Here is a 26,236-nt window from a genome sequence, read left to right as displayed (position 1 = left end):
TCTGATTTGGGTGGTCTTTTTACTTTGGCTTTAAATACCAATATGTTATTTGAATAATAACAGGATGATCTAGGTTATGTTTACCAGATATAAGGAACTGTAGTACAATCAAGATGCAAGTGTACAGAATACATAAGCAATGTAAACTTTTCCTCTAGAACTTAATCTGTTTTGTTGTGTTTTTTTTTTTGGTGGTGGTGGTTTTGTTTCTTTTTGTTTTTAAATCCTTCCTGGGTATTAATTTTCTTCCATAGCATGGCTCACAGGCATGCATGTTATTAGTATGCTCATTTCAGTAATAGCAGATGCAGCTCTTTATGCCTCTTAAAAACTTGCTTTCGTTGCAGTGTCAGCACTGCTCTACCATCCTATATATATTCCTACTGTATTTCCATGCCTCTCAGTCCTTATAGAGAGCGTCCTGCAGAAAGCTGAATAGCCTGTGAGGGTGGAAACAGCGGGCATCCTCAGGTTTTTCTTTCTGTTAAACATATGATGTAGATAACCTGCTCTGTCCTTGTATTATGCATGCATTATCTTTGCAGGCAACGAAGTAGCAAATAGCAACAAAGACCCAAACACTAACTGTGCTGTCAGCACTCCAAAGAAAATATGAATTACAGCTATTACACAGTCATATATTTCTAAATTACTATTCTGAAATCTACATTTCTAAGTCCAGTCTGTTCCATTTAGCCCACCTGGAACTGAGTTTGCTGGGAATAGGAGTTAGCTCTGTAGTTAAAAATAATGCCCTGGCATTTTAACTTCTTCTGCTTCTCAGATAGGAAAGTAAATATATCATTCAAAACAGGCTGTGTAAATAATATTCTATATACAAGTACTTATCTATTTTATATGTATAATATTACAGGTAACAATAGATAACATAGAAAATATCATAGAATGCAGATTTAAATAAAACTCTGAAAGAAATTAAGATGGATATTTTACACTTCTGAAAGGAAAAGGGTAATCCTGCTGGCATCACACACTTAACCAGCCATAGACATAAGTACAGATTTTTTTGTAAGTCATGGTTTAGTAAACAAAAATATTCTGTATTCTCTTTTTGATGAAAAGTCAGCCTCATGGTATTTCATCTGCCACCCTAAATAGGTGTTTAGTGTTTTTTGTTTTGTTTTGTTAGTTGGGGCTTTTTCCTTGCTCTAGTATTTGATCAGAGACTGGGGAATGGATGTGAGTCAGTAATATCAATTTTCACGTAAGCCTGAGTTAGGTCTAAGTTTGTGTTGAATCTTTTTGTTGCATCAGCTTAAGACAGGATTGGCTTCTATTATCTTCAATTCTTAAATTATTAGAACTTCAAGCTTGTTTGTATTCTTCTGCCTCGTATTCACTCCAAGCTAATTCATATTCTTTATTGATCAGATAAAGGTCATAACTATAATTAAAAATATGGAGCTCTGTTTTCTAGCAACAGTGCTTTTAGAGCGTGTGTTAATTGAATCCAGTTCAGGTATGCTCAGCATCACAGCAGCAACAAATTCCTGGCCACAATCTCTACCCAGCCTATTGCTGGTGTAGCCACAGGTCTGTTAATGGGAAGTTGAATAGTTCTCAGCTGTATTCATAGTTAACGATGGCTTGCAAATACTGTTTTTAATTGTTACCTCAGTAAAACCAGGCAGCAGTAAAAACCCAAGATTTGCTCTTCAAGGACCATGGTGAGTAGAAACAGCAGTGAAGCTTCTGTAACTCAGAATTGCTTTGAGGAATACAAAAGCTGGCCAGGGAAACCAACACACAGAAAGCAATAATAATCAGCTCACTCTGTCTTTAGTTGGTGGTTGTGTCCTTTCATTAAAAGCAAGCAGCTTGAACACTTAATGTGTCTGAAAGGCATATTTGCTGAAGATGTTTGGTTATACCATTACACCTTAAAGAAACGTATTTGGAGATGATTTCTGGCATTGACATAAGTGTGATCCAAAAAGCTTTAATAACTTTCTTCTACGCAGCTTTAAAGCCATGACAATCAATCAACAGGAAGACCACATTCATCTTTAACATAGGTCTGTATGTAGTACTTAGAAAAGGGCTCTGTTGTTGTTGTTTCTTAAAAGCAGGTAACTGCTTACTTTCATTATGGTTGTGTACCAAGTAACACACACAACTGACCTCAAAGGAGGCAATATTGACAAATTTCAGATACTTGCTTAAAGGCAAAAGGAGGATCCAGGAGAAGCCATAGATTCTGACCAGGACTGGATGGACCTGGAAAAGAGGAAGCCTAAAAGCAGTGAAGGATAGCTATGTGCTTTTCCTCAGAAGTTGGTATTAGGAGTAACAGAGAAAGGCAGGTTTTCTGATATGTGGCTGTTCTGGTAGAATATGTGCTATGTGCAGTTCTAATCTGATTTGGCTGATTCCTAATCAATCTCATTTCAGTCCTCCTTCATTCACACATAACTTTGACCTGCATAGCTCCAGAATAGTTCATTAACTGAGGAACCATTACGTGTGTGCCTTGTCCCTGTGATCTGGAGAATCGCTTATTGGTTATAAATGCACTGCAAATGATTTACTGATACTAAATCTGTTAGTTTCTTTTTCCCCCGTTGTGTTTGTCACCACCATATGATTATGAAAAAGAAGAGTTTTATGAAGCGTGGCAAGTCAGCAGTACTCATTTATCTGTAGTAAAAACATGTCAGGCACTGAATAGTGTGTGTGAAAAATGAGAAAATCTGAGAGGCTGGTCCATCCTGATACCAATGCAGTTGGATTACTGCCTAATCAAACAGTTGCACATAGACTAGGACTGTGGTTTCTGCGCCTTGTATGTTGTAGGGTGGAAAAACAGCAACATGGGGTTTTGGTAGAACTCAGGGGCTATATTTCTTCATTTCTCCCCCTGGTCAACTTTGTGTCACCCCTAACTCCTCCCAGAACAGTAAGGGAAAGACATCTCTCTCTCTTCAAAATAAATACGCCGAGCACGGAGGCAAAGAGTGAGGCAATGGAAATGGGCACTGGTAGGAGGCTGCCTGGGAAGACGTTCTAATATCTCCTGTTGGCTGTCAGCAGGTTGTCCTTGTTGCTTCCTTGATACATAATTGCTTACTGAAAATATGTATTTCTACATGAATAACAGCTGGCTTCTTACCAGGTAACCTGATATATTAAGAGCTGAGTACTCCTTTCTTTTTCTCTAGTTTGTGAAAAGCACATCCTCCTACTAAGTTACTTGTTATTTTAGAGAAGCTGGTATGTCTCTCTCTGCTATGGTTCTACTCTGAAACTGGAGCCATTTCCAGTGTGTATTTTTTTTTTTTTTTTCTTTTCTAACAGTATATGAAGTTTTTTAAGAAATATTTATTTTTGAAGACTCGGGGGGGAAAAGAAGAGAATTTAATGATCAACTTCACTCTCATTAGGAAATACCATAAAACTCGTTAATGACACAAGCCATGCCATCTCTATTTGTCTTTCTACTCTATTTTGCTTTATTTTCCTGCAGTGCCCTAAAACCATTAATAAAGTTTTTTTTCCTGAAGAGTTTTTGGAAATTGCATGCATGATGAGTTTGTTTGTTTTTTTTTTTTTGTATTAGATTTGACAGTTCTATAGACAGTCAAAGAGACAGTCAAGTGGAAATCTATTATGGTCTAAAAAATATTTTGAAAGCAGAAAAGGAACACTTTATTGACAGATGTTAACATCTAGAAAAAAATGTGAGTTCCTGTTTTTAAAACATTTGACTGACTGGAAGTACTGACGTGTTAATGCCTCACCACTTTTATTCAACCAGAAAAAGGGCATGAAGGAAGGATTCGAGTAGTTTTATTTTAAAGAGCCAAAGCTCAAAGGGGAACAACAAATGAGTGTATTCCCATTTTGATTAAATCTATCCCAGTGCCAAGAGCTTAACCAAAGCAAGTGTGCTACATGTAATCTATTGCAGTGTAATTTTTGAGATGTGTATGTGATGAGAGTTTGGAGTCATTTGCTGGGGGGGGGGGGGGGGGGGAAGGGGAAGCTGGTAATTTCTTCCTCCAGAAGTTCAAGATTTAGAAAGTACACTAAGTGAAAGCAGCATAGAACAAAGTGCTTTGATACTGCACTGTTTTTTTTGTCTAACAACAAAGCAACACATTCATTGTGTATAATGAATTTCTCTCACAGTTCTGGAAAAGCTCATTGTTTATTCATGAAGGAAGGTCAGTAAGGCCTGGCTAATCCAAGTATTTTTATTTTTTTAATTTCTTTTCTAAAGGGGATGATTCTTGCCTCATGAAACAGAAAGATTCATAGGAAAATGTGAGTGGCTTGCAGAAGGGAAAATGAATGGGAGATGCAAAGTGGGTTATGTGTTTAGAGGAATTTTAAATCAGACCAGGTTGTATTTTTTCAATTGCATTTTTTGTTCTTCATGACCACTGACACTGATATCACTTGCATTTTAATTCTCTTATCTGCTTTTTAACTAGCTTCTGATTCTACCAAATCGTTTAGATATAAGCCTTTTGTTTTGCAGCTGACAGGGCTGGGTCCAGTGACAAAAACCTGTAATTTGAATCTTCCAGGCAAGGATTCTGGTATAGAAACTGGCAAAACCCCAGCAGGATGTGAAAACCAGAAAGACTGGAAAAGTGTGTTAACAAGTGTTCAAAATATTGGTGGGTGAAGAGGAAAAATTACACAGCAGGGGGCGGTTCATGTGTTTTACCATTTCAAATTGGGAGAGCTGGTTCTTGAAGCATTTCTCTGGAAGGGTGACCTTGAGGCTACACAGATGTTATCTGCATCGCTTTAATGAGCAAGGAGCACTGATTCTGTCAAGTAGGAAGAAGGAGAAGGACGTGTATGCAGGACATGCCGTGGCCTCCCAGCCACTTTGCACACTGTTTCCTGGGCTGTGACTCTCTTTACTGGTGCACACGCATCAAGTGCAAATTAAAGGGCAGTAATTTCTCTAGGAGCCTGCTTTGGACTGCCTGTGAATTGTCTTTTTTTAACAAGTTGTTTCTTACATTGTATTCTGCCCTTGAAAAAAAATAAAAAGTCTAATAGATAGTTGAAATAATTTAATTAGAAGCAAAAAAGGGTCAGGATTCCCTCTAATCCTAATGAAATGAGAATAAAATGCCAAAATAAAGGAAATTTCAGCTCCCCAGCATTTCATCCTATCTTGACAAGGTTCCACTGCACAAAGACAAAATTTTCCCTCCTCAATTATTAAAATCCACTTAAGCAGCAATTCACAAGCAATACGGTACGTTATCTGCTTTTAATAATCTGGTTCTAAGAACATGCTGCAAGACTTCAATGTTAAAGGAAGACTCGCCAATAAATGCTGATTTATTTTTTAAGGCAGCACTGAAGCCTTTTTCTTACTGACGTTGTTAGTGCAGCTGCCTCTGTTTTGATTTAGAGTTATTGTTCAGTGTAGCTGAGAGAGTGAACTGAGACACTGACAGTGCAGGAGTAATGCCTCAGCAGCGGAGGTATCAAATGAGCTATTTGAGCTGGTTATCAATTGTTAATTGTCTACTGATCCTTAAACTAGATACCTAAACTGAAAAGACCACTATCAGCGACAGATGCAAATTATATGGATCCTGTAGGTGTGCTGGCCCTACAATATAAGTGGGATACTAAATTTTTTATTGCCTAATTGAGCTTTCATATCTAGGCAGTTCTAGCGTGGGCCTCTGAGCCCAATGTTGTTCTAATTTCACCTGTAACTAGGAGATATCACTTGGCTTTGAAGGTGCATTAACAGCTGCATATTGACCAGTTGTCCATAGACATATTTATCTCTGGATTTCATAAAGCAAATCCACTTCCTCGAGGATAGCACAATCCAAAAGTTGATTTATTTGGTGAATACAGTGAGAGCAGTCTGTGCTGCTCTGGCTTGTCAGTGTTTCTCTTGAGCAGCCTGCCCATCCTTCTGCATGATTCTCAGTTTTGCATGTGGTGGTGGGTTTAGAACTTGCTGCTGGTACATCTCCAACCAGGTACTGCCTAGCATTTTTCTGATGTAGTATTTTCTTTTCCAGGAAAAGGCTCAACATCTTCAATCTGCAGAAGGAAACAAAAGAAATAGATTCCATCTGAATATCGCCCTTTGCAAGCAGCAGTCATACATAACAACCCCAAAAGCCAAAAAGACTTTTGTCTCTTTGGAGGTTCTGTGACCATAGTTGTTTAATGTCAAGTATGAGACTTCCTCAGGCTTGTTGGGCATTTCTTTCCTCGGTGTTTCTTGAGCCCCAAAATCAGCCCTGCTCACCTTGTAGTTACAGAGTTAGTTACAGAAGTTTTCTTTAGTCTCTGCTGAGTGCAATAACTGAAAATCTTCAAGGATCTTCAGAAAACATGACAAGTCAGCCATATAACTATCTTTCAGTTTCTATAGCTTGTAAATGATTTGGATGGGGTAGAAAAGCAGAGCAGACACGTGCAGACTTGAGCCAAGTTTGGGCTTTAAGTGCAGCAGGTCTGGGCAAGGCTTCTCTACAGTAATTCTGTGGCTGTCTGTGTGGTGTGTGTGGAGCAGGAGGAAACATTTACTTCATGTCTCCTTCTATAACAGCCAGAATTATTAATCTCCTTACAAAGGTCTGTAGTCCAAGTAATGGTGATAATAGTTGGGAAACACATTGCTGAAGAGATGGAGAGCTGGTAGATCTTTCCCTAAACTGGAAATTCTAGGTGCAATTTCAGCTATATTATTATTAATACTTAAGACAAAACGGTGCCTCTGTTGCTTGTAGAGGTTGCCAGTACTGTTGTGGTTGAGGTGGTGGTTTGATGAAGGAGTTATCCATATTCAATACAACATGGGTACTGTCATTAATGTTCAAACTCCTCAAAATGTCACCTGCATCAAGGGCAGTCCTTGACTTCTGTTTGTGTAAACTTTCCTTGGTTATTGAGTATGCCAGAGGGGAGATGTAATGCTGGAAACACATAATGTAATCTTATGTCATGAAGAGAGGTAGTTTCCCTGAAGTGAAGCTGTTGTTTGTTTGTTTGTTTTTAATAAAATCTGAGCATTTATCTACCTGTATGCCAGGCTTTCTGGGACATTGGCATGCCAAAGTAGGAACTGTGACAGCTTAGGAGAAGAAAAGAATGGGAGTGAAGAGAACACCCACTGCAAGGGATGGATCAGGAGATGATCTGTGTTAGGGTGGAGTAAATCTGGGGAGTCTGAGTCAGTCTCAGGCATTGATGGGTGGGCCACTTTCCACCCTTGGACATAATTCTTCTGCTACAAAGGGTGGTAGCTCTTCAGCAGTTCCTGAGGCGAAGGCATCAAATTATGTGTCTTTTTGTCCCCCCATCCTACCCCCCACTCCCCCCATTCATTCTCTCAAACGATCTCTGAATTGTTGGCCAAAAATTTGGTGCTGTCACCTCACTTGTCCCACAGTAGCCTGTCAAATATGAGCCCAAATGTTGTGTTTGTATTACACAGATTGCTGAGGAAAGAACCATAAATCTGTAAATCCTTCCCGGGTGCAGCAGTGCTTTTCCTCCAGTCACAGCACACGCTGCTGTTTACTGCAGCACGGTGTCCTGAGAAGCATGCTTTCCTCATGGCGTGTTAGAAGTCTGTAGAAATACATAAGTACCATGGCCTAAATACAATAGCAATCTGACTTAAGCTGTGGGATGTCTTTTTCTGTTTTTGATTTATTTTAATTAGTTAGTTAGAGAAATCCTGGATGAAACATGGTGCATCTCACCTGTGTTGGGCCAGAAGTAGTACATATTTTTGGTCTGCTCTTCCGCAGCTCAGGTATAAATGTGTTCAGTACTCTGGAAGTTACCAGCTGCCAGCAATTTGTTACGGCTTCATGCTGATAACATTTTTGGTGCTATCTCCCACTAAGTTAATACTGTTTCTCTATTCAGTTATACCTAGTATCATAAACTGTATTATCTGCGAGGGGTTCTGTTTGGTTATTTTTCATTTTGAAGTGTGATTCTGTGTTTAACTTGTATATTGCAGAAGACTGTTCTGGCTTTGGCACAAAAACGTTTTGCAGTGCCTGAGATTCCAAGTGCCAACCTCATCTGTCTTCTGCATTGCCTTTACCAGTCTTGCATAATGGCACTGCAGCAGTTTCAGCCATTCCCTTGTTGTTCTTTGATTCAGTATGTCCATGAGTTGCCTTTTGGAGACAAACCTTGGTTAGATAATTAGGCACTTAATCTTCATGCTTATGTTTTGAGATAAGGCATTTAGCTACTGAAGGGAAGTTGCATTTTTGCTTGTTTGCATGTTCTGTATTAACTGACTTGGCTGTGTTTTCAGCTTGGCCAAAGACATCCTTGAATCCTTGGAGGATAAGCCAAAACTCAACAAAGACCTTCTCCTGGCTGTGGTAGCTTCGTTCAGCAATGATTCTAGTGTCTTGTTTCTTATGCATCTGTTACTGCTTTCTCACTCTGTAATGCCCATGTTTAGTTAATGTATGGCTTTACATCCTCTTGTCTGTTCAGGGAATTACTAGAGAACTTTTACTGCTTTAAAGAATTCATAAAATCCAGTAAGCTCTTCTCTGACCCATAGCCATTTGTATCTTCAGTCAGAAATGGGACCTTCAGTATGAAGCTTATTTCTTAGGCCTGTAATATGTTTTCAAGGGGGATTCTGTCAGGTGTAGTGTTCGTTGTTTCTTTGGACTTCCTTTGTAAGTGCTACAGTTAATATCTATGGTGTCCTTTATTATTTTTTCTTTCAGTGTTCCAAATTCTGTACAGTCTGCACCGTCCTTTTATTTTTTATTTTTTTTTATTTATCTATGTTAATTAGATTATTGAGGCTCTTCCCTCATCAGAATGAACAGATATTTCTCACCAATTAGGGTTTTAAAATAAGCAGACATCTTTCACGAGCCTTACACAGATGCCCCTGTGGTTTAAGATAGTTTGCTAAGAGCCCTTTAAAATATGGTAGTAGTTTTTTCTTATTAACAAAAGCTGCAAACTGTTTCTTTTGAAGAGGGATAAGTGCCAATCTGCTAATTGCCATCCCTGCTCCTTTGATCTTCCTGACCAGTTTTTGTTAGAACATTGCAGGACTTCTCTGAATTCAGAAATGAAAGGAGGTGTCTTCTAATCGGCCTTAATGCTCTGCATAATTCTTTTTCCCTGAAGAAGCCAGTTCATAGCTCAGCTGAACAAATGTGTTTGAAAACACAATCTGGGTCATCTAAACAATAAAGCAGCTGGATGTCAGGCAGTAAGTTCCCTTCCAGTTTTCTTTCAAAGACACAGTTTAAGAAAACAGACTTCAGCATATATATTTAGGGTGTGTGTGAGAGATTTTGTTGCTCACTGAATAGTATATCCCGTTCTGATTATACCCTTGGTGGTGAAGATACAGGCCATCAATAGATTCCACTAAGACATTGTTGACCTGCTTGCATTGGCATGGGAGTATGCAATAAAGATGAAGTTGCAAAGTTGCTGACAGATGCACCTCCTACCATTCACCTGATCTGAAGAGACACTGAATCAACAGAATAAAGATCTCAGGGCTACCTCACTGCAACAGCTACGCCCTTCAGAATGATACCTTTGTCCCTCAGTGTTCATTCAAGTGCTTTAGGAAAATGATAGCCTGAGCATTAAAATAGCACAAAGCATCCAAGTCCTCGAAGAGGGTAAAAAAAGAAAAAAAAAAAAAAAAACAAAAAAACAGGTTACCACAAAAGGATACAAAATTGGTTTCTTCTTTTGTCTTTGATTTCAAGGTGTTTTCATTTATTTACTTATTTATTTTTGATTGAGAAGGCTGTTTGTTCTCTGGCTGCAGCATTTTAACTGCTTATGGTTCATTTTGTATATAAAATCTAAATCCATGCAAATGCAAATCCTTTCTGCTCTGCAACTGCAGAAACACAGTCAATTCATATTTTATCGGTAATTATAAATGAAAACATGAGAGCTTATATGTAATAAGTTGTTCCTCTTAAATTGCTGTTTGGTTTGGTCCAAATGCCCAAGAATTTAAATAGTGACATTAAGTGCACAGATAGGAATCTGTTTCTATTATGCTTAGCATCTTTGAGCCTATTACTCATGTAAATGATGCATAAGGTTTTTTTTGTTTTGTTTTTGTTTTTTTTTTTTTAATCTAGTTCTGCAAATCAAATCATTGTAATGATTATAGTCCAATAATAGTTTTGTTATTCAATTTTTATTCAAACCCATTCACTAAACTTTCATGCACAATTGTTTTCCAGATGAGTTTGGATGTTTGTTTTATTTAGAATGAGCTGTAAATCCCAAATTATAACCGTGTACTTAAATTTTCTTAGGTTCTGCCTCTCTCTTTCTATTTTTTCATGAATGCACCTTCTTACAGGTGAAAGGCAATTCTAGGATTAACATTTTGCAATCTAATGAGAGGTAACACTGCTATGTGGTGTCTTCTCTAGAAACAGGGAATGCAAGTTTGACAAGTAAACAGTTGTTTTGCAAAATTCCTAAGTGACTGGCAATGAATGTTCCGAATGCAGCTGAGAAAAACTGGGTGCAACTTCCTTTGAAAATAATTATCATCTACCTTTTAATAGGCTATAGTTATCCACTGCCCTAACAGTTGCCCCATAATGCGTATTGCTGAGTGATAAGTTACAACGGCATTCTTATATGATTATGTAATCTATGTGTATTATATGTATCATATCAATATGCCACGTCCAAACGAATGCTTCAACAGTGGCATTTAATATAGTTTTAAATGGAATTTACCAGTTTGACATTTCTTGTATTTTATAAAAGGGAGCACTACTGAGATTGGAAGTGTGGAGTGGTTAATTCCCCCGGACATGTCACTGAGATGTATATCTAGTAGTGCACGTTAACATATGTTTCCATGCTGGTCCCTAACGCTAAGCATTCCTGTTGTTTGTTGTCTCCAGAAAGAGTTGGCTCCTTCTAGCTCCTTGTTTGGGTATTATTTAATGCACTAAAAATTGTGAAATACGATTATCAGCTATCAAAAAGACTTCTGTATGCTGATAGTATTACCTAAATAGATTGAAGTAATTTGGCATTTCCCATTCTGTAGTGCAATCAGCATATCTCTAGCAGAGTTTATACGTCCCCTCCAGTACAAGTACTGGGGCATGGTTTTAAAGAGTGGTGTGGCACTTAAGTAAATCATTTTGACAACAAGCATTTCTACTTGATACACTTTCTGCAGGATTCAGTCTATAAATCAGACTTTAACAGAAAAAATGATGCAAGAATGAGAGTAGTGTTCCTTGCTCTAGGCATCAGTCTGATGAGTTATTTAGGTACATAGTGTTTATGTGTATACTGTATGATGTTGGTAATGGATTATAAGTTGGAAATGCAGTTTGTGTGGTTCCCTTGACTGAAGTACTGTATCTATTATTAAATTATTGAGTGGAACAAATGAAATGCTGGGGTCTATTGTTGCTGTTCTGTTTTCTCTTATGATAACACATCCTTAAGTATTTCCTAGCTGATAACTAGATTTTGCTTTTGATTTTTCTTAGACTGTACCTCAGACAGAATACTAGGTTACTTGTGGTGGTGGTTTTTTTGGTCTTGCAGTATTTTGAGATTAAATTAAAGTTTATCCCTGCTATTTTGTTATGCTTCCTTGAGATTTCATTTGTTAAGTATCCACACATTTCTGTGCAATCCTTCTATAACTTCTCAGGCTTCCAAGCCATATTCACAGGGAGCATTGTTTTCCTGCACGGCTCAGTGTCTGCAGTGAGGCACAATAGGAATATGGCTTTGGTAATTAAATCACCAAACCCCCAGGATTCCTCATATCGCATTTTGTCTTTCAAAACAGTTACGTGACACAGGGAAGATGCGTGGCTGGTGCCCGTGTCCAGTTGTGAATGCAGATGAAACTTTGGTGCATTTGAAGCAGCAACCAGCAGGCATGGTGCTGCCATTTCGTAGAGCTTTTGGTACGTAATAATATGAAAAAGGAGAAACAAGGTGATGGTAACTTTCTACTTCTGCAGAGTAATTTTCAGGAAAAGCTGTGCTTTTTGTGACTTGCAAAGTTCAGGCATGTGCTGGTGTAAGTTATCAGCGTAGAAATGGGGTAATACAGACTGGTGTAACTTTTCGGTGTTCAACTCTCCTGGCTGGTTCTTTTGCCTTTAGTGGGTTAATTTTTCATTAATGTTGACGAAAGTTGAAGATAAAACTGTAGAAGGTTTCTAGTGCCTTCTGTACGGGACAATGCAATAGACCTGTGCGTCATGCAACATATTTGTGTTTTTGCCATCTTCCCAATGCCAATATTGAGAAAGGGCTCGAAGAGGCAGACTGCAGGAGAATGACTGGAATTCAGCTGGGTAAATGAAAGCTGCCAGAGACGTTTGGGGTCAGTGATGGCTGCCAGTTTGATAGGGCAGGAAAAGAAGTTGTATGCTGTGAGTCTCTAGAACCTGTTTTGAGCATAGTGTTGAGAAGGAGGGGGTAAAATCCTAAGGGGAAAGAGGCTTTTGGATCCATACAGTCTGGTATCAGACAGAAGTGGGGACTAGTGGTGTAAAAATACTTTTAACTTTCTCCTTATAAATGTGAATACGACACATAACACTAACTGGTAGGCCTCTCTGCAGGGGCATTTCCTAGTTGGCTGCTGACCTTCCTTCACAGCAGCTTTTACAACTATCGAAACGTAGTGATTGAAGCCCTTTTGAAATCTTGTGTTTAGAAGCAATGTCACTAAAGGGTTTCTTAATAGATATGAGTTTTTGCTGTGACCTTCACAGCTGTGTGAGTAAACAACCCCTGCAACTTTCTTATGCTGCAGGATGGCACCACAAACATAGAGGGAGCCTGTTTGATACCTTGACCTCCAGTACTACAGGTAGAGTCCTTTCATTGGCTTGTCGTTAGAAGCAGCTTAGGATACATCAGGTATTGTGAAAATGCACAAGCAGGAAGAATACAAGAAATTATCCTATGAAACAGCATCAGGCAAAACAGAATATCCAGGTAGTGATCTTCCAAAAGCTGAGGAGTGTGCATTTTTTGTATGAAAAAAAAAAAAAAAAAAGTGGGATCTAGGGTTTTAGGGAAATCTTCATTGATTTTATTAATTTTATTTGAAATCAAACATCAATGGCATTGTTTTGACTAAAGCACAACCATCAGAGCACCCACTGCAAACCTGTTACAAATACTGGATATGCTATGCCATTCTGTATTGACACTGTGAAGCGCTCTTGAGGAGTGCTTAGTGTTTCATTTTCCAAAAACTTCTGTAACTTGCATTTCTTCCATACTTTCTCAATGCGTCTACTAGCTTTATTTTTTTAGGTTTATTCACCAAAACATTGCCAACTTCTATCTATAGCTTCATCACAGAAGAATGTAATTCTGGATACTGCTTTCAGTAGAGCAGGAAATGTGAGTCTTGAAAGAGTAGAGTCACTTCATGTCTGGTTTTTCTTCCTTCATTTCATTATTTTTGTGCCAAAAAGGTTGCTTAATCACCTTAGGTGAATGCTGTAATTTAAGGCAAGCTTCTCCTCAATTTAATGTTAGTCAAATGTTAAATATTTTCACAACCTCTTTGGCTTCTGTGTGCTTTGCTGGAGAAAAAGGTCTTTTGTGTTTTCTGTCCACTTGTGCTTTGTACTGTTCAGTACTGATTTAGTTTCCAAAAAATGGCTTCAATGAAATTGGTTTTCCATTCTTTTCTTAAATTAAGCTACATTTAAATAAACTCTGTGCAGTCATTTATTGAAGATGGTGCTGTTCTTCAGTGTAGCAAGAGAGAAATGCTTAGCATGCAAAAAATCTATATATGTGTCCTGCCTAGTGTCCAATAAATATACATAGATCGTAAGTATCAATTTCAGAAAAACAAGATAGTGCCATCTATTGTTAAAACTGCACGGTGCTTTGCATCCTAAAATGCTTTGTAGCATGTTATGGCATTTCTTCTCCCTACCAGTTTGCTCTGAAATTTTCCATCCATCTTTCCCTGCCTGTGCCTAATGACATTATAATTTTGGCTATGGTATCAAGGGCATTTGAAAAGAAAGATGAAAAGGAAGATGAAGAAAGAGGAAGAATACACTATTTTTCTAGTGTTAAATAAACATTAAAGATCAGTTGAGCTTTGCTGTCTCTATTCTGAGAAGCAGGAGTTTGGTGTTTGATAGAGGAATAGTTTATTGAAGGAGCAGATCTCAGAAACATCAGAGATTTGTACATGCTTAGTAGAGACTTGTTAGAGTTTGGAAGTTAAATTCTGCTAAAATTGTGTGTGTGCTGTATATACTATAGCTCAGTATTGCAATCTTTAAGGAGATTAAATAGCAGGAGAGTTTCTAATAGGTGGAAGAGATTGTGATGCTGATTGTTCCTGGAGCTGAGAACCCCAGGAATCTGTTTCTGCCTGTAAGTGTAGACTGTACTGTAGTGTATGCATAAAAGGGAGCAAAATTTAAGTTTAGTGCTCTGTAATTCATCTTTGACTTTGAAAATTTAACATTCTTTTACCTACTTTTTGGTAGTAATTCTTGTCTATTCTCAGGAATGTACCGCTTCTACTCTATCATTATTACACTGGAGAAAGTGATTGAGAGAAAATGGCAGAGTTTATGAAAACCATCACGTAATCAAAAGAGGAAAAAAGTTCAAAAAATGGTTAAAAAAAAGTCTGAGATCTTTCACTGTTATTATCAGTATCAGTCACTTTCTTGCTGGCATTCTGTAGCACAATTAATATCAGGACATTGGTGCCAGAAGCTCTCTTTTCCAAATGGAGAAACAAAAGGAAATTGAGTGGGTACGTCATAGAATTTGTTGTCATTTTTGAGGTAAGGTTTACCTCTCATGAAGTGTTGCTAAGGAACATTTTTTTGGTGGGGTGTGCCCCAACATAATGAGTGGCAGTGGCTGTTCTATTGTTCTTCTCCCTGTCCTGCCCAGAGCTTTCAGTACTGTTCCCTGCAGGCTTGTGTGCAGTGTGACGTTCCAAATCCCAACTAATCCAATTGCAAGTAAAAATATAAAAAGTTAAATATATATGTCTAAGGGTGATTAACTATATTTGCTTTTATGGGTGGGGATTTGAATTGAGCCTTTCTGTTCCTCAGTTGACATACAGAACAGAACTCAGAACAGGTTCGTCTGTTTTGAAGTTAGGAGCATCTTCCAAACATTTACAGTGAAAGTACACAAAACATATAGCAACGTGGTTTCTACAGGCAGGACAAAAGATAAGCTCATAGGAATAATGCATTCATAATATTAGTTTCCTAGTATAAATTAAATGCTGTATTAACTGCACATGAACTTTACCACCAAATCACATGGATAGATTTTCTGCTGTATCTTCATAATTTGCAGGTGATGTCAATCTGTAAGCTATGTTTGCACTACAAGTGTAGTTTGGTATAACCCTAGGAGCTTCTGTAGCCTGTGCTACATAGGAGGTCATACTGTACTTTTTCTCCTCCAAACCCATGAGTAAGGAAGGGGAGGGAGAGGAATACTAATTAAGGTAAGAATTTTATGTACCAGAAACTCTGAGATGCTAAGAGTTAGTAAGGAACATTGGGAAGTCAGCCAAATTCACAACTTAGGTGGTTACTTTGAGAGGAAATATGGGATTTGCTGTTACCTGATTCCATTTATCTAGTAAGATATCACAGTATATAGGAACTGTATCATTTACCTGCTTGCTTTAATTTTTGTTGAATTAAATATAATTTTATTTAAAAGCAAACAAACAAAAACCAAAACCCTGGTTCAATAACTTACGCAAATATAAGAGATGCTGCAAGCCAAGAGGAAAAAGGAAATTAAATGTGGAGGTCTAAATAGTGTAACAGTGGCTGAAAGTAACATGGGGCATGTCTGTACCAGCCGCAGAGGAGCAGATGCTGGTCTTGCATACTAGCTAGATGCAAACAGGCTGCAGCCTGGGAGCTGGCTCTGTTGCATCAGGAAGCTCATCCTGCCATCATGGCAGCATGAAGCTGGGCTCCACAAACTGCATCCTGCACTGCTTTAACTGGGTGACTGCACAGGGAACAGTGTCTGCTAGCTCATGCTGAATCCTTGCTGTGCTACAAGAGTGGATGATGAAACCCCTGGGTTCCTCAGTCAGCCCCACAGCTAGGTAGGGCCCATGTTAGGATAGGACTTTTATCACGTAGCCAAAATGAGCTTTATTTTGTACGTATTAAGGATTGGAAATCTTTCTACTTCCTTCCTCCCCTATTTAAGTATCTGATATACTTACAGTGCTGAAAGATTGCACTCATCCTTAAACATGTCCGGTTCTGTAATTCTGAGGAAAAAACAAATACCATTTGCATTGACCTGACCTTCAAAAGCATTTGCGAGCCACAGATTTTATTCAGACTGTACATGCTATTTGCTGTTTATTACATAATTGTGACTCATACAGTTAGCTTTATACAATCATGACCTGAAAACATGCATGCATCATTTTCTTTTGGTCATTTTATTTTTTAGGTAACGAAATAACTGGAATTGTTCCTCTGAGTGGTGTGTGGCCCTCTTTTGTATCCCCCTATTACTACCCTACATTGTATTCTGTTACACTATTGTATCCAGTTGAACTTGATGGAATACGTTATGCAAATCTGTGCCTGCTTCTTGTGTATCAGCAAGAGAGATCTCTGAAACGTAAGCACTGCTGCAGAGTTCCTGATTAAAGTCAGACGCAGTCGAACGCTAGCACAGCCCATCCTTTGTGAGGGGAAAGGGTGATGTGGATAATATGGAGCCTTAACTGCTAACTTATCCTTAACAATGCAAAACGATTCAAAATTGCTGATTCTCAAGAGCTATCAGCAGTTTTCAGTGACCAACATAGGGAATGCTCTCTGAGAGTAGGTAATAAATACATAGTGATGCTGAAGGGGGAGGAGAAAAACAACTAACAGTGACAGAGGAACAGACAGAGGCTGTGGGGAAAGCAGTGTGATAGAGAAGCAGAGAAAACCTTACCATGCTACCTTGATCTTGTGTTCAGTGTCCTATCAGTGGATAAGGACAAAATGTAAGGACGGGTGTCATTAGGCATAGAATAATACAACTGCAAGGTCAGAGAATGAGACTCAGAGGTGTCAGGCCTCCCTGGGAGGGCAGTAATGGAAAGAGCTGTCTTAGGAAAGGGGAAAGGCAAAGCCAGGGCTGTGCAATGCACTAGAGCTGAAATAATTGTTGGCTAGGATAGGCCTGCTTGATTTCAGCTGAACTGTGTCTCAAGGAAGATGGCAGGACTCAGACTACATGCACAGCTGAGCTCACCTGAAACTCTGTTAGAGCTGCCTGTGATGGCTGTTATCTGGGAGAGGTGGCTGGGGGGAGGGGGGTGATGATGATGAAAACTAATCAATGCTTTTCATTTACAGACAGGTAAATCACAATTCTTCTGCTTTAGAATTCTTCACCCAAGCTTGATGTTGCAGGTTTGAGGACCTTGCAGTAAGGGATGTTATAACTGGATGCTGTTATAAGCCATAGCTTCACTTGATTTTAGGAGTACATGGCTCCCAGGTCAGCCATGAGCATATTGAGCTGTGGTATATGACTTCTCCTGTAGCATCATAAGTACTTCAGGTGCTGTTGTCTTTGCAGATATTCAAGTAATATCTGCAGTCTAAAATCTGGCCAGGCAAAGTAAAACACTTTGGTTGCTGTAGCAGTGTTTGTACTTGATTGTAATCAAACACTTTGTTCCAGTCTTGTAGTTCCTACCCTCCTTGAGGTCATGGTAAGACAATCTGCAAAGGAGCTAGATTGTTCTTCATCATACACCTCCATACAGACTACACCTAGTAGTGTAAAAAGAAGAAAATAAGAGATTTCATAGAATGGTTTGGGTTGGAAGACACCCTAAGAGTCACCCAGTTCCAACCCCCTTGACATAGGCAGGGACACCTCCCACCAGACCATGTTGCTCTCAGCCCTATCCAACCTGGCCTTCAACACTGCCAGGGATGTGGCATCCACGGGTTCTCTGGGCAACCTGTGCCAGTGCCTCACCACCCCCGAGTGACGGATTTCTTCCTTATATCTAATCTAAATCTACCTTTTTTTTTTTTTTTTTTCCATTTAAAACCATTTCCCCTTGCCCTATCACTCCACTCCCTGACAAAAAGTCCCTCCCCAGCTTTCTTGTAGGCCTGCCTTTTGGTACTGGAATGCCCCTGTAAGGTCTTCATGGAGCCTTCTCTTCTCCAGGCTGAATTTGTGACTTCGAGGGTCTAGCTACTACCTTCCTTGTCCCAGACTGAGTAGTGAGTTTGAGTCAAACCTGCATTCTGAAGGCCACTGAGAGTACCATTCTGTGGGGGCTTGGGTAAAGTTCAAGGATATGAAGGTTATATCACTCTCAGGTGGTGATAAATTTTGAGATGACTTTCAAAATGAATTCAGGATTCTAAAAATAAATAAATAAAAAAAAAATGACAGTTTGAGATTCTTACAAATGTTTTGGGGAGAGTTCTTGGCTACCACACAGATTAAAAAGATGTCAAAAGGCCCTAAATGTGTCATACTGAAAATGATCTGGAGATATACTCTGTAAGCCTTGCATGTTTTGTTTGCGTATTATTATTATTATTTATTTTTTTTTGTATTGTGATATACTAGCTAAGTCCTAACCAGCACTGATTAAAAAAATGAATAATTTTTGGTTTATTAACTTCTTGAACTCTTTAACAGAAATAAAATCCAGTGTTTGCATGGCTAGAGTAGAGTGTATTCTTAAGAAATGTACTGGGAGTGTGTACTTCATGATAAACTTGCTTGTCATCCAACTTGAAGTGTTTTTCCAGGACAGCATGCCTTGTCTTCTGAGATTTTACAAAATAGAAAGTACAATGCCAGAACTCATGATTATGAAACTCTAAATTGCGTGTCAAAGCAGACATGGAGGGTGGCAGTGTTGAAAAGGGACAAATACAAATCAGTAGGCAAAGCTGTGGGTCGGTCACATTCGTAAACAGTTATATCACCGTCATACATCAAACAAAACGTAGGACAATTCTTAATATTGTATAATTGTGTTCTCAGTTTGAACCCTTCAGAGTTGTCTTGGGCCATGAACAAATGTTGTGTTCAGGCAAACAAATTCATTGGAAATTCCTTTCCTCCCTAGCTCATTAACTACTGTCAACAACTGTGACAAGTTGGTTGATTCACACCTACCTAAGTGGTTAGCCAAAAATAGTGGGAGCGGGGAGCTGTACAAAAAAGGTACGATAAACTTGATGCCTTCTGTGGACCAGATATTGTCATTCACAGCAATCATCGTCTGCTGTGCCAAAAGGTTTCCTTGGCTTTTGACCAAAAGCTGCTGAAATCAGTCTCCTGTGCCTTTTCTTTCATCTGCTTGGTTTGCTGAGCAGCTGTAGTACCAAGGAAGACCCTTAATGCTCCAAACGTGGATAATGCTTTCATTTTTATTTTATATTTTCTTCTAGTGTTTATCTGCAAGGTAGCCAATGTGTAAGCACAAACTTCTCAAGAGTATGCAAATCTTATCAGGATGTAAATTAAGTGCTTGTGAGGAAGAATTGATTTTCTCTCTGCTTGTCTTAGATCTATTTCCTTGTGAATTAGGGAAGGTTTATTATGGCTTCAGAATCTCATTTCACAAGGAGGTAACGTGCCTGAGAAAGGACAGAACTCTTTGGCATTCACATTGCAGCACTGTCCTCATTCTGCAGAATCTATTTCCTTGAGCACAAACCAGTGCTGGCACTTAATGCAAAATGACATGGAGTGTCCGTGCTGGGTACGTGTTGCAAACAACCCCAAGGTCCCTGGGTGCATTCTGTTCTGCAGAGCCCGCCGGGTTGTCACAGAATCAGAACAACGGAGCATGGTTCTGATGTTAAAAGTTGACCAGTGGTCTCAATAACACCATTGTCAAACCAAATATGCTTGGGGAAAGCTGGCAATGTCATTTTTGCCCTGAGGAGTGGACTTTATATCCCCTCAGAAAGCAAGTTTTAGACATAAGCCCCCGCACTGAGGCCATAACCACCATGTTGTGGATGTAAGGGTGCCATCCCCATTGCTATTCTGATTCCACACAGATCCTATCCCTAGGAAAAAGAAATCAGTCCTGAATGTGTGGGGAACTCAGGCCAAGATCTCAAATAGTTTCAGACTGATTGCATTTGCATTTCCACACGCATGCTTGTGTGTGCATGTGCACACACACAGGCTTTAGCTTGGATGCCTGTCATTCTTCTGCAGTTTGTTACAGTAGGCTGTAGGTGATGCTGACTCTCAGAGCCTGAAGAATGTCTTAGCAGCATGCATTCCCTCCGAGCCAGTCGGAGTGGGCATTTATAGGAATGCGTGCAGACCTCCTCCTCCACTTTGTCTTTCAGAGAATACACAATGTCTGTACTGGGGATAACTCGCATACTTAGGCACAGCTTGCCTTTTTTGTAAAGGGACTGATTATATTTCCAAAATTTGTCATTTCCTTTAGGAACATGAGCATATATGTTGTTTGATGTTTTGACAGGCTTTGGATATTAAGTCTACACAACTGTTGGTGACAGTATCTTTTTTTTTTTTTTTAAGCATTTTAAAATGCCTTTTAGTAGTGTTAGTTGCCAGAAATGGCTGCCCACTGCAGCATGTAGGCTGCATTTTTGTAACTTAAAAACTAAAAAAAAAAAAAAAAAAAAGAGAGAGAAATTATTGACCAGAGCTGTAGGAGTAAAGCTCTAAGCTATTTAGGAATAACTGTTTATGAAAGATTTCTTTTGTTTACTAAAACAAATGTTATGTATCGTGGAGTTAGAGCTAACTGTTTAGGTCTACCATATGAAAAATGAGTAGGTGTCCTGGCAAAGAGCTCTGTGTCGGTGTCCAGATTGGAGCAAATGAACTCCAAAAAATGTGAGTAGGCCACATGGTTATCTGAGGATTTGTTTTCATTTTTCTTAGTCCTTATATGTTGTTTGTTGTCTGTATCATGTGATAAGATGTTCTTCTGTCAGCAGGATGAAATTTTCTGAACAGCTGACTTAATCACACATTTATTAATTTGTTTGCTTCTTGAAGATGAGAGGATTAAGAAATTGTGGTGATAAGCACAGCAAGAGAGCCTGAATGGGTAAAATGGCAGGGAGAAAGGGAGGCAAAGGGTAAAGATAGATATTCCTGCCTGTTGCCCTGGAAAAAACCTTACCTTGGCAGTCTATATGCGTACAATTCTATAGCAAATTTGAAGTTTCCTTTAGGACATCTGCCAATCTGCATATTTTACTGTGGTTTCTGCAGCTACACGGTTAATGTATTGCTGGATATAACCTTTGCTGTCACCTTAGCTGTCATTGTCTCATGGGGCTGGGGGGTATCTGTCATTGTCTTTCTTTTACTAACCCACTTACCCAACTTATTCTGAATGTCCCTTGACTGAAACCACCTGTGTCTTAAAAAAAATTTAAAAAAAAAATACCTGCAGGAGGGTGCAGTGGTTTAACCCGGCCGGCAGCTAAACACCACACAGCCATTCGCTCACCCTCCCCCCTCCCTCTCTGGGATGGGGGAGAGAAATGGGAAAGTAAAGCCCGTGAGTTGAGGTAAAGACAGTTTATTAAGACAGGAAAATAATAATAGCAATAATAATAATAACTAATAATAATAACAAGAATGATGATAATAGTACTACTACTAATAATGTGTACGAACAAGTGATGCACAATGCAATTGCTCACCACCTGCTGACCGATGCCCAGCCTAACCCCGAGCAGTCCAGCCCCCCTCCCCCGGCTAGCCATCCCTATATATTGTTTAGTATGACCCCAGATGGGATGGAATACCCCTTTGGCTAATTTGGGTCACCTGTCCTGGGTCTGTCCCCTCCCAGCTCTTACTGCACCCCCAGCCTGCCTGTTGGCAGGACAGAGCAAGAAGCTGAGACGTCCTTGGCTTGGTGTAAGCACTGCTCTGCAACAATTAAAACATCAGGGTGTTACCAGCACTCTTCTCATCCTAAGCCAAAACATAGCATTCTACCAGCTACTAGGAAGAAAATTAACTCTGTCCTAACTGAAACCAGGACAGAGGGATAGAAAGAAATAAAGAAATGCTCGGTGATGTTCCTCAGCATGCTGTGTGTGGACCTCTAAATGATGACACAGGGACCTAGCAGTGGCACATACTGAATTGTGGTTTCTGCTGAACTGCTCATATGCTGGTACTCCACTGCATTTCCAGACAAGGGCCAAGGCTTAACTAGCTGTGACTCGTTCTGAGTTCATATAGCACCATTGTTAAGGTAGTTTTGATAGGAACATATACAAGGTTTAGATCAGGTATTTTTTCTGATCTTTGGTGTTTTGACGACCTTGCTTAACAGTCTGGTAAGGTCATCCACTGCTTCTGCTGCATTGTGATGAACCGTACAACTTCCAATAACAAATCCCTTATTAAAGTAGATGTTAAGGAAATAAATACAATTGTACTAACACTAGAGCAAACAATGCTTTGAAGTAAAATGCTACAGTTATATTAAACAGTGTGTAATTCAGCATGCTATCACCCCTAGTTGGGAAGTCAATTTTACTGCAAATATTTTTTGAAGAAGCCAAATCATATAAGAGCTTCAGATATAATAATAACTTCAAATATAAGTAGAGAGTGACTGAATAACAACCTATCACCCAGGATGGACATCCAAGTAAGAATTGAAAAGACCAAGGGACAGTGTTGGTGCTCTCAATCTTCTTATTTTTTCCCTGGCTGTAACTTGCAATGGTACTAGCAGCCCAAGGAGGAGACAAGGCTGTTCCCTAGTGGTACTGTGCGGTACCAGCTGCGCTCAGGCACCCAGCTCAGCCCCTGCCTGTTCCTTCTGCCACGACCTGGCCCGAGAGCTGCTGGTGTGTTTGTTCGCATGGAGGTCACGGCGCAGAGCACGTAAGGAGGTCAGATTACAACACACCAGGGATGCAGGCAGGGTGTGCATCCAGTATCTGGAATCTGCGAGCCCTACTGAGTTCCCTAATCTGGGTGATGCCATAGGAAAGGAATGACACCCCTCAAATATGGCACAGCTCAAGAAAACAAATTACTGTGCATTTAATGCAGCATATGTTACTGACTAAGATCTTCTGTTGAAGATTTAACCCGCATGTATTTTCCTCTGGAAACAGCTGCTGGAAGTGCCAGAAATTTGCACGTGTCCGGTGGGTGTGCTTGTGTGTACTACAGACTGGGATGTAGACCAACAAGTAATGGGCGGGGTGTTAGAAAGGTTGGTGACACTCGCAGATGTCAGAAGGCAACGTGTCACAGACCAGCCTGAGAATGGGGACAAATCATGCCCACCCAAGAAAAAAAAAAAAGACTGGTTTGTGAATGCATTAGAGAGCAGTAAAAGGAGCTAATACAGCAACATGATTCCCTGGTAGTATTACAAAACGTGTAATGAGCTATCCCAAGACTTGAGAAGCACTCTTATGTAGGAGGGAAAATTTTGACCTGCAACTATACCCCAGGAAATCATCATTCACTATTCCTGAAACAATACTGTTGAAGGAAGATTAAATCCTAAACTGCTAAGGGAGGGAAGGGGGGGGGGGGCACAACTTGGAGAAGCTCATTTTGTATACTTTTTGTCTATTTATTCTCTTATTTTAGGTCTGTTTAAAAAAAAAATATATATATATATATATATATTTATTTCTGGAAGAAAGAAGAATGTGTGAATATCATATTAATCTCTACATTGTTGAATATATGCCAGTTTATACAGTATTTAAGAACAGGTTTGAACAGGAACCTTGAATGTTTGAGTTAGCTTTTTAAAATATAGTCTGCTACTCTAGATATAAAAGAGCATGTTTGTGTTGTCTCAAATGCACACACATTCTTCAGAAATGGCAGTGAGATACCTAGATATTCTTGCAAATCCTAGGATTTCCTTTACTCTATTTTTGTACATGTTTCTAAATCATATAAAGTGTAGTTCCATCAGCTTATCAGAACTGCTGACAAGCTTCCCTTTGTTAGGAAAGGGCACGCAAAATGAAAACTAGTTGAACATTGTGCTAATTATGTCTGACTGCTGGAAAATGTGTGTGTATTTGTGTCATATGTGTGTTATGTATTTTTTTAGTCATCAGCACTTTTGTAGTCCTGTAGCTGGGATGTCAATTTAGAGTGTAACGGAACAAATCACATTGCTTCTGTCATTTTGTTTTATGAGGGGGGCTGTTCATGTAAAAAGGTAGATTTGAGAAGTTTCAAAACAGTAGTTCTGAAAGGGTTCAGTTTGCACAAAGGTTTTAACAATTTGAAAAATAATTTCCTCATTTCTGAGAACTGTTTTGTGTCGTGCATTGTTTCACAAAGAGGAGCAGACTCAGCGTCATCCAAGATGAGGTCTGCTATCATTACAGTAGACGACAGCCTTGAACTTGCTGAGCTTCTGTTAACCAAGCAGCTCTCTGTCTAAAAAGCAGTGTCCAATTGTTTCTCTACTTCCTGCCCCTATTCAGCCTGAATGTAGGAAAATGTTCCACACATGGGTAATCTGTAATCCTTACCCAGGAGTTCTCATGTTGGTGCAGACTGGGAGCTATTCTTACATTGTTCTGAATTAATGTTTTGTGAAGCAAAACCTAGGTGTTGTGGAATGTAATGGTCAAAACCAGCCATTCTTTTCTTTTCCATTCTTTGAGAAAACGGTGTAACCATTTGTATTAGAAAAACTGGATAAACTCCGTGCTGTAGATTTCAGTGCTATGTATACTTGTCCTGGTGAATGCTAGGTATGATATTTGTTTTGCAGTAAAGTGAATATGATATCAGCAACCATATGCTTCATTGTGTTTAACATTTACACAGGAGGTGCTCCTGCTGAGGAGCTGTTTAACCCACTTGAAGCTTCAGTGATAATAGTTAGGTTTGGTGTGCAGCGCTATAGCTCCCAGCACTCTTCCTCATCTCCTTCCACTTCATCCTGCCTTAGTGATATATAATTCGCTGTTTAAACAAAACAAAAATGACGACAAAGAAAAGAACACACACTAAAAAATCCCCTAACTTAAAATGATCATTTCACGTTTGTTTTAGTAGCAGAAGTAGGAAATTGGTGTACAAAGAACTTTTTAAAGTTTCCTTCATTTGGCACGTTCTTTACACGTGCAAATTATTGATTTACTATTATTAAGGGTAAACTCAGATGTATTCCTTGCACAGTCTCAACTCACATAAGTGCCCTGGGGTAAGAATGGTTTATTATAGGAAAATGTTGAAAAAAATGTCAAAAAGTATCTCAGACTGAAACAGAGTTATTGGAGGTGCTTCTGGTATCTATAGGAAAGGCCTAGAATCCGCTTTCAGACATAATCAGACAACGTTCATTCCAAGATTACTTAAGAATAAAATAATGTTTTGATCCTGCTTCCAAAGAAGAGGATAGACTTGGTTTATTTGGACTTACTTGCATTATTCTTTTGAATCTATAAAATGCAACAGCTGTTTAATAAAGTTGAACCTTAAAGGAAGGGCTGGTTCAACTCTTGATTTCCAGAGTGAATTTGCTTACAGACAGTTTACATCCTCTCACAATTGCTTTAACAGGGCTCTGGTGTTTAAACAGTGTTGCTCTGGTGTTTACTGTAATATGTGTCAGCAGAAATGCATTGTATTTTCAATAACGAACAAGGAAAAAATAAAATTGTACTGATAAAGCAAATCAGCAAATGAAAATACAAAGTGAGACAGTTCATAGAGAAGACTATCAGTGGTGACTCCGTTGCAGTTTCTGCTTCTAACACCTCTCCTTTAGCCTGTTACTGATCACACAATATTTATTTTAATCTTTTTCTAAAATAATTATTTGTAATAGAGTGTAACATCAAAGTCTGAGTTAAGCTAAATTAGGCTTACTGCATTTGTTTGATTTCATTTGATATTATCAATGAACAATTCTGCTTCATATATGCTACATTTACCAGGTTATACTTGTATCATACTCCCACTGCACTGAGAGTGTTAAAAGACTTTACCAGAGTTTTATGGCAATTTGATGATTAATTTCTTTCAGATGGTTAATTACAAAATAGTGGAGTCAATCGAGAATTTTTTTTTTCTTTTTTCCAGCTTTCTGTTGATTTTGTTTGCTTTTTTAGATCCTAGAAAATTTCTCCCATATTTACATCTTTGCTTTGTACCCAGAATTACTACGTGAACATCTCAAAGACTAAAACTA

At 39.0% G+C, this 26,236-nt stretch overlaps 1 protein-coding gene across 7 annotated transcripts in view; it reads left to right on the top strand.

Annotated features, from left to right (window-relative positions):
• LOC311436019 (uncharacterized protein) overlaps positions 1–26,236 on the top strand; it is a 107,706-nt gene that overhangs the window by 27,627 nt on the left and 53,843 nt on the right. For 3 of the 7 annotated variants that reach the window (XR_014692540.1, XM_084517715.1, XM_084517714.1), the window contains exon 1: positions 1,555–1,688. The exons of 2 other annotated variants lie outside the window; for them this stretch is intronic. Coding sequence is in view for 2 of the 5 variants with exons in the window: in XM_084517715.1 (XP_084373841.1) it covers positions 1,686–1,688 (3 nt within the window). In the remaining 3 variants the exon portion in view is untranslated. Of the gene's footprint in view, positions 1–1,554; positions 1,689–6,029; positions 7,421–26,236 lie in introns of those variants that run through there. 2 more of the 7 variants (XR_014692544.1, XR_014692545.1) reach the window with 1 other exon arrangement.

Source organism: Aythya ferina, assembly GCF_964211825.1.
Source record: "Aythya ferina genome assembly, chromosome: 4".
Taxonomy (NCBI): Eukaryota; Metazoa; Chordata; class Aves; order Anseriformes; family Anatidae; genus Aythya; species Aythya ferina.
The sequence above is the reverse complement of the archived record's forward strand: the minus strand, read 5'-3'. Positions and strand labels throughout refer to the sequence as shown.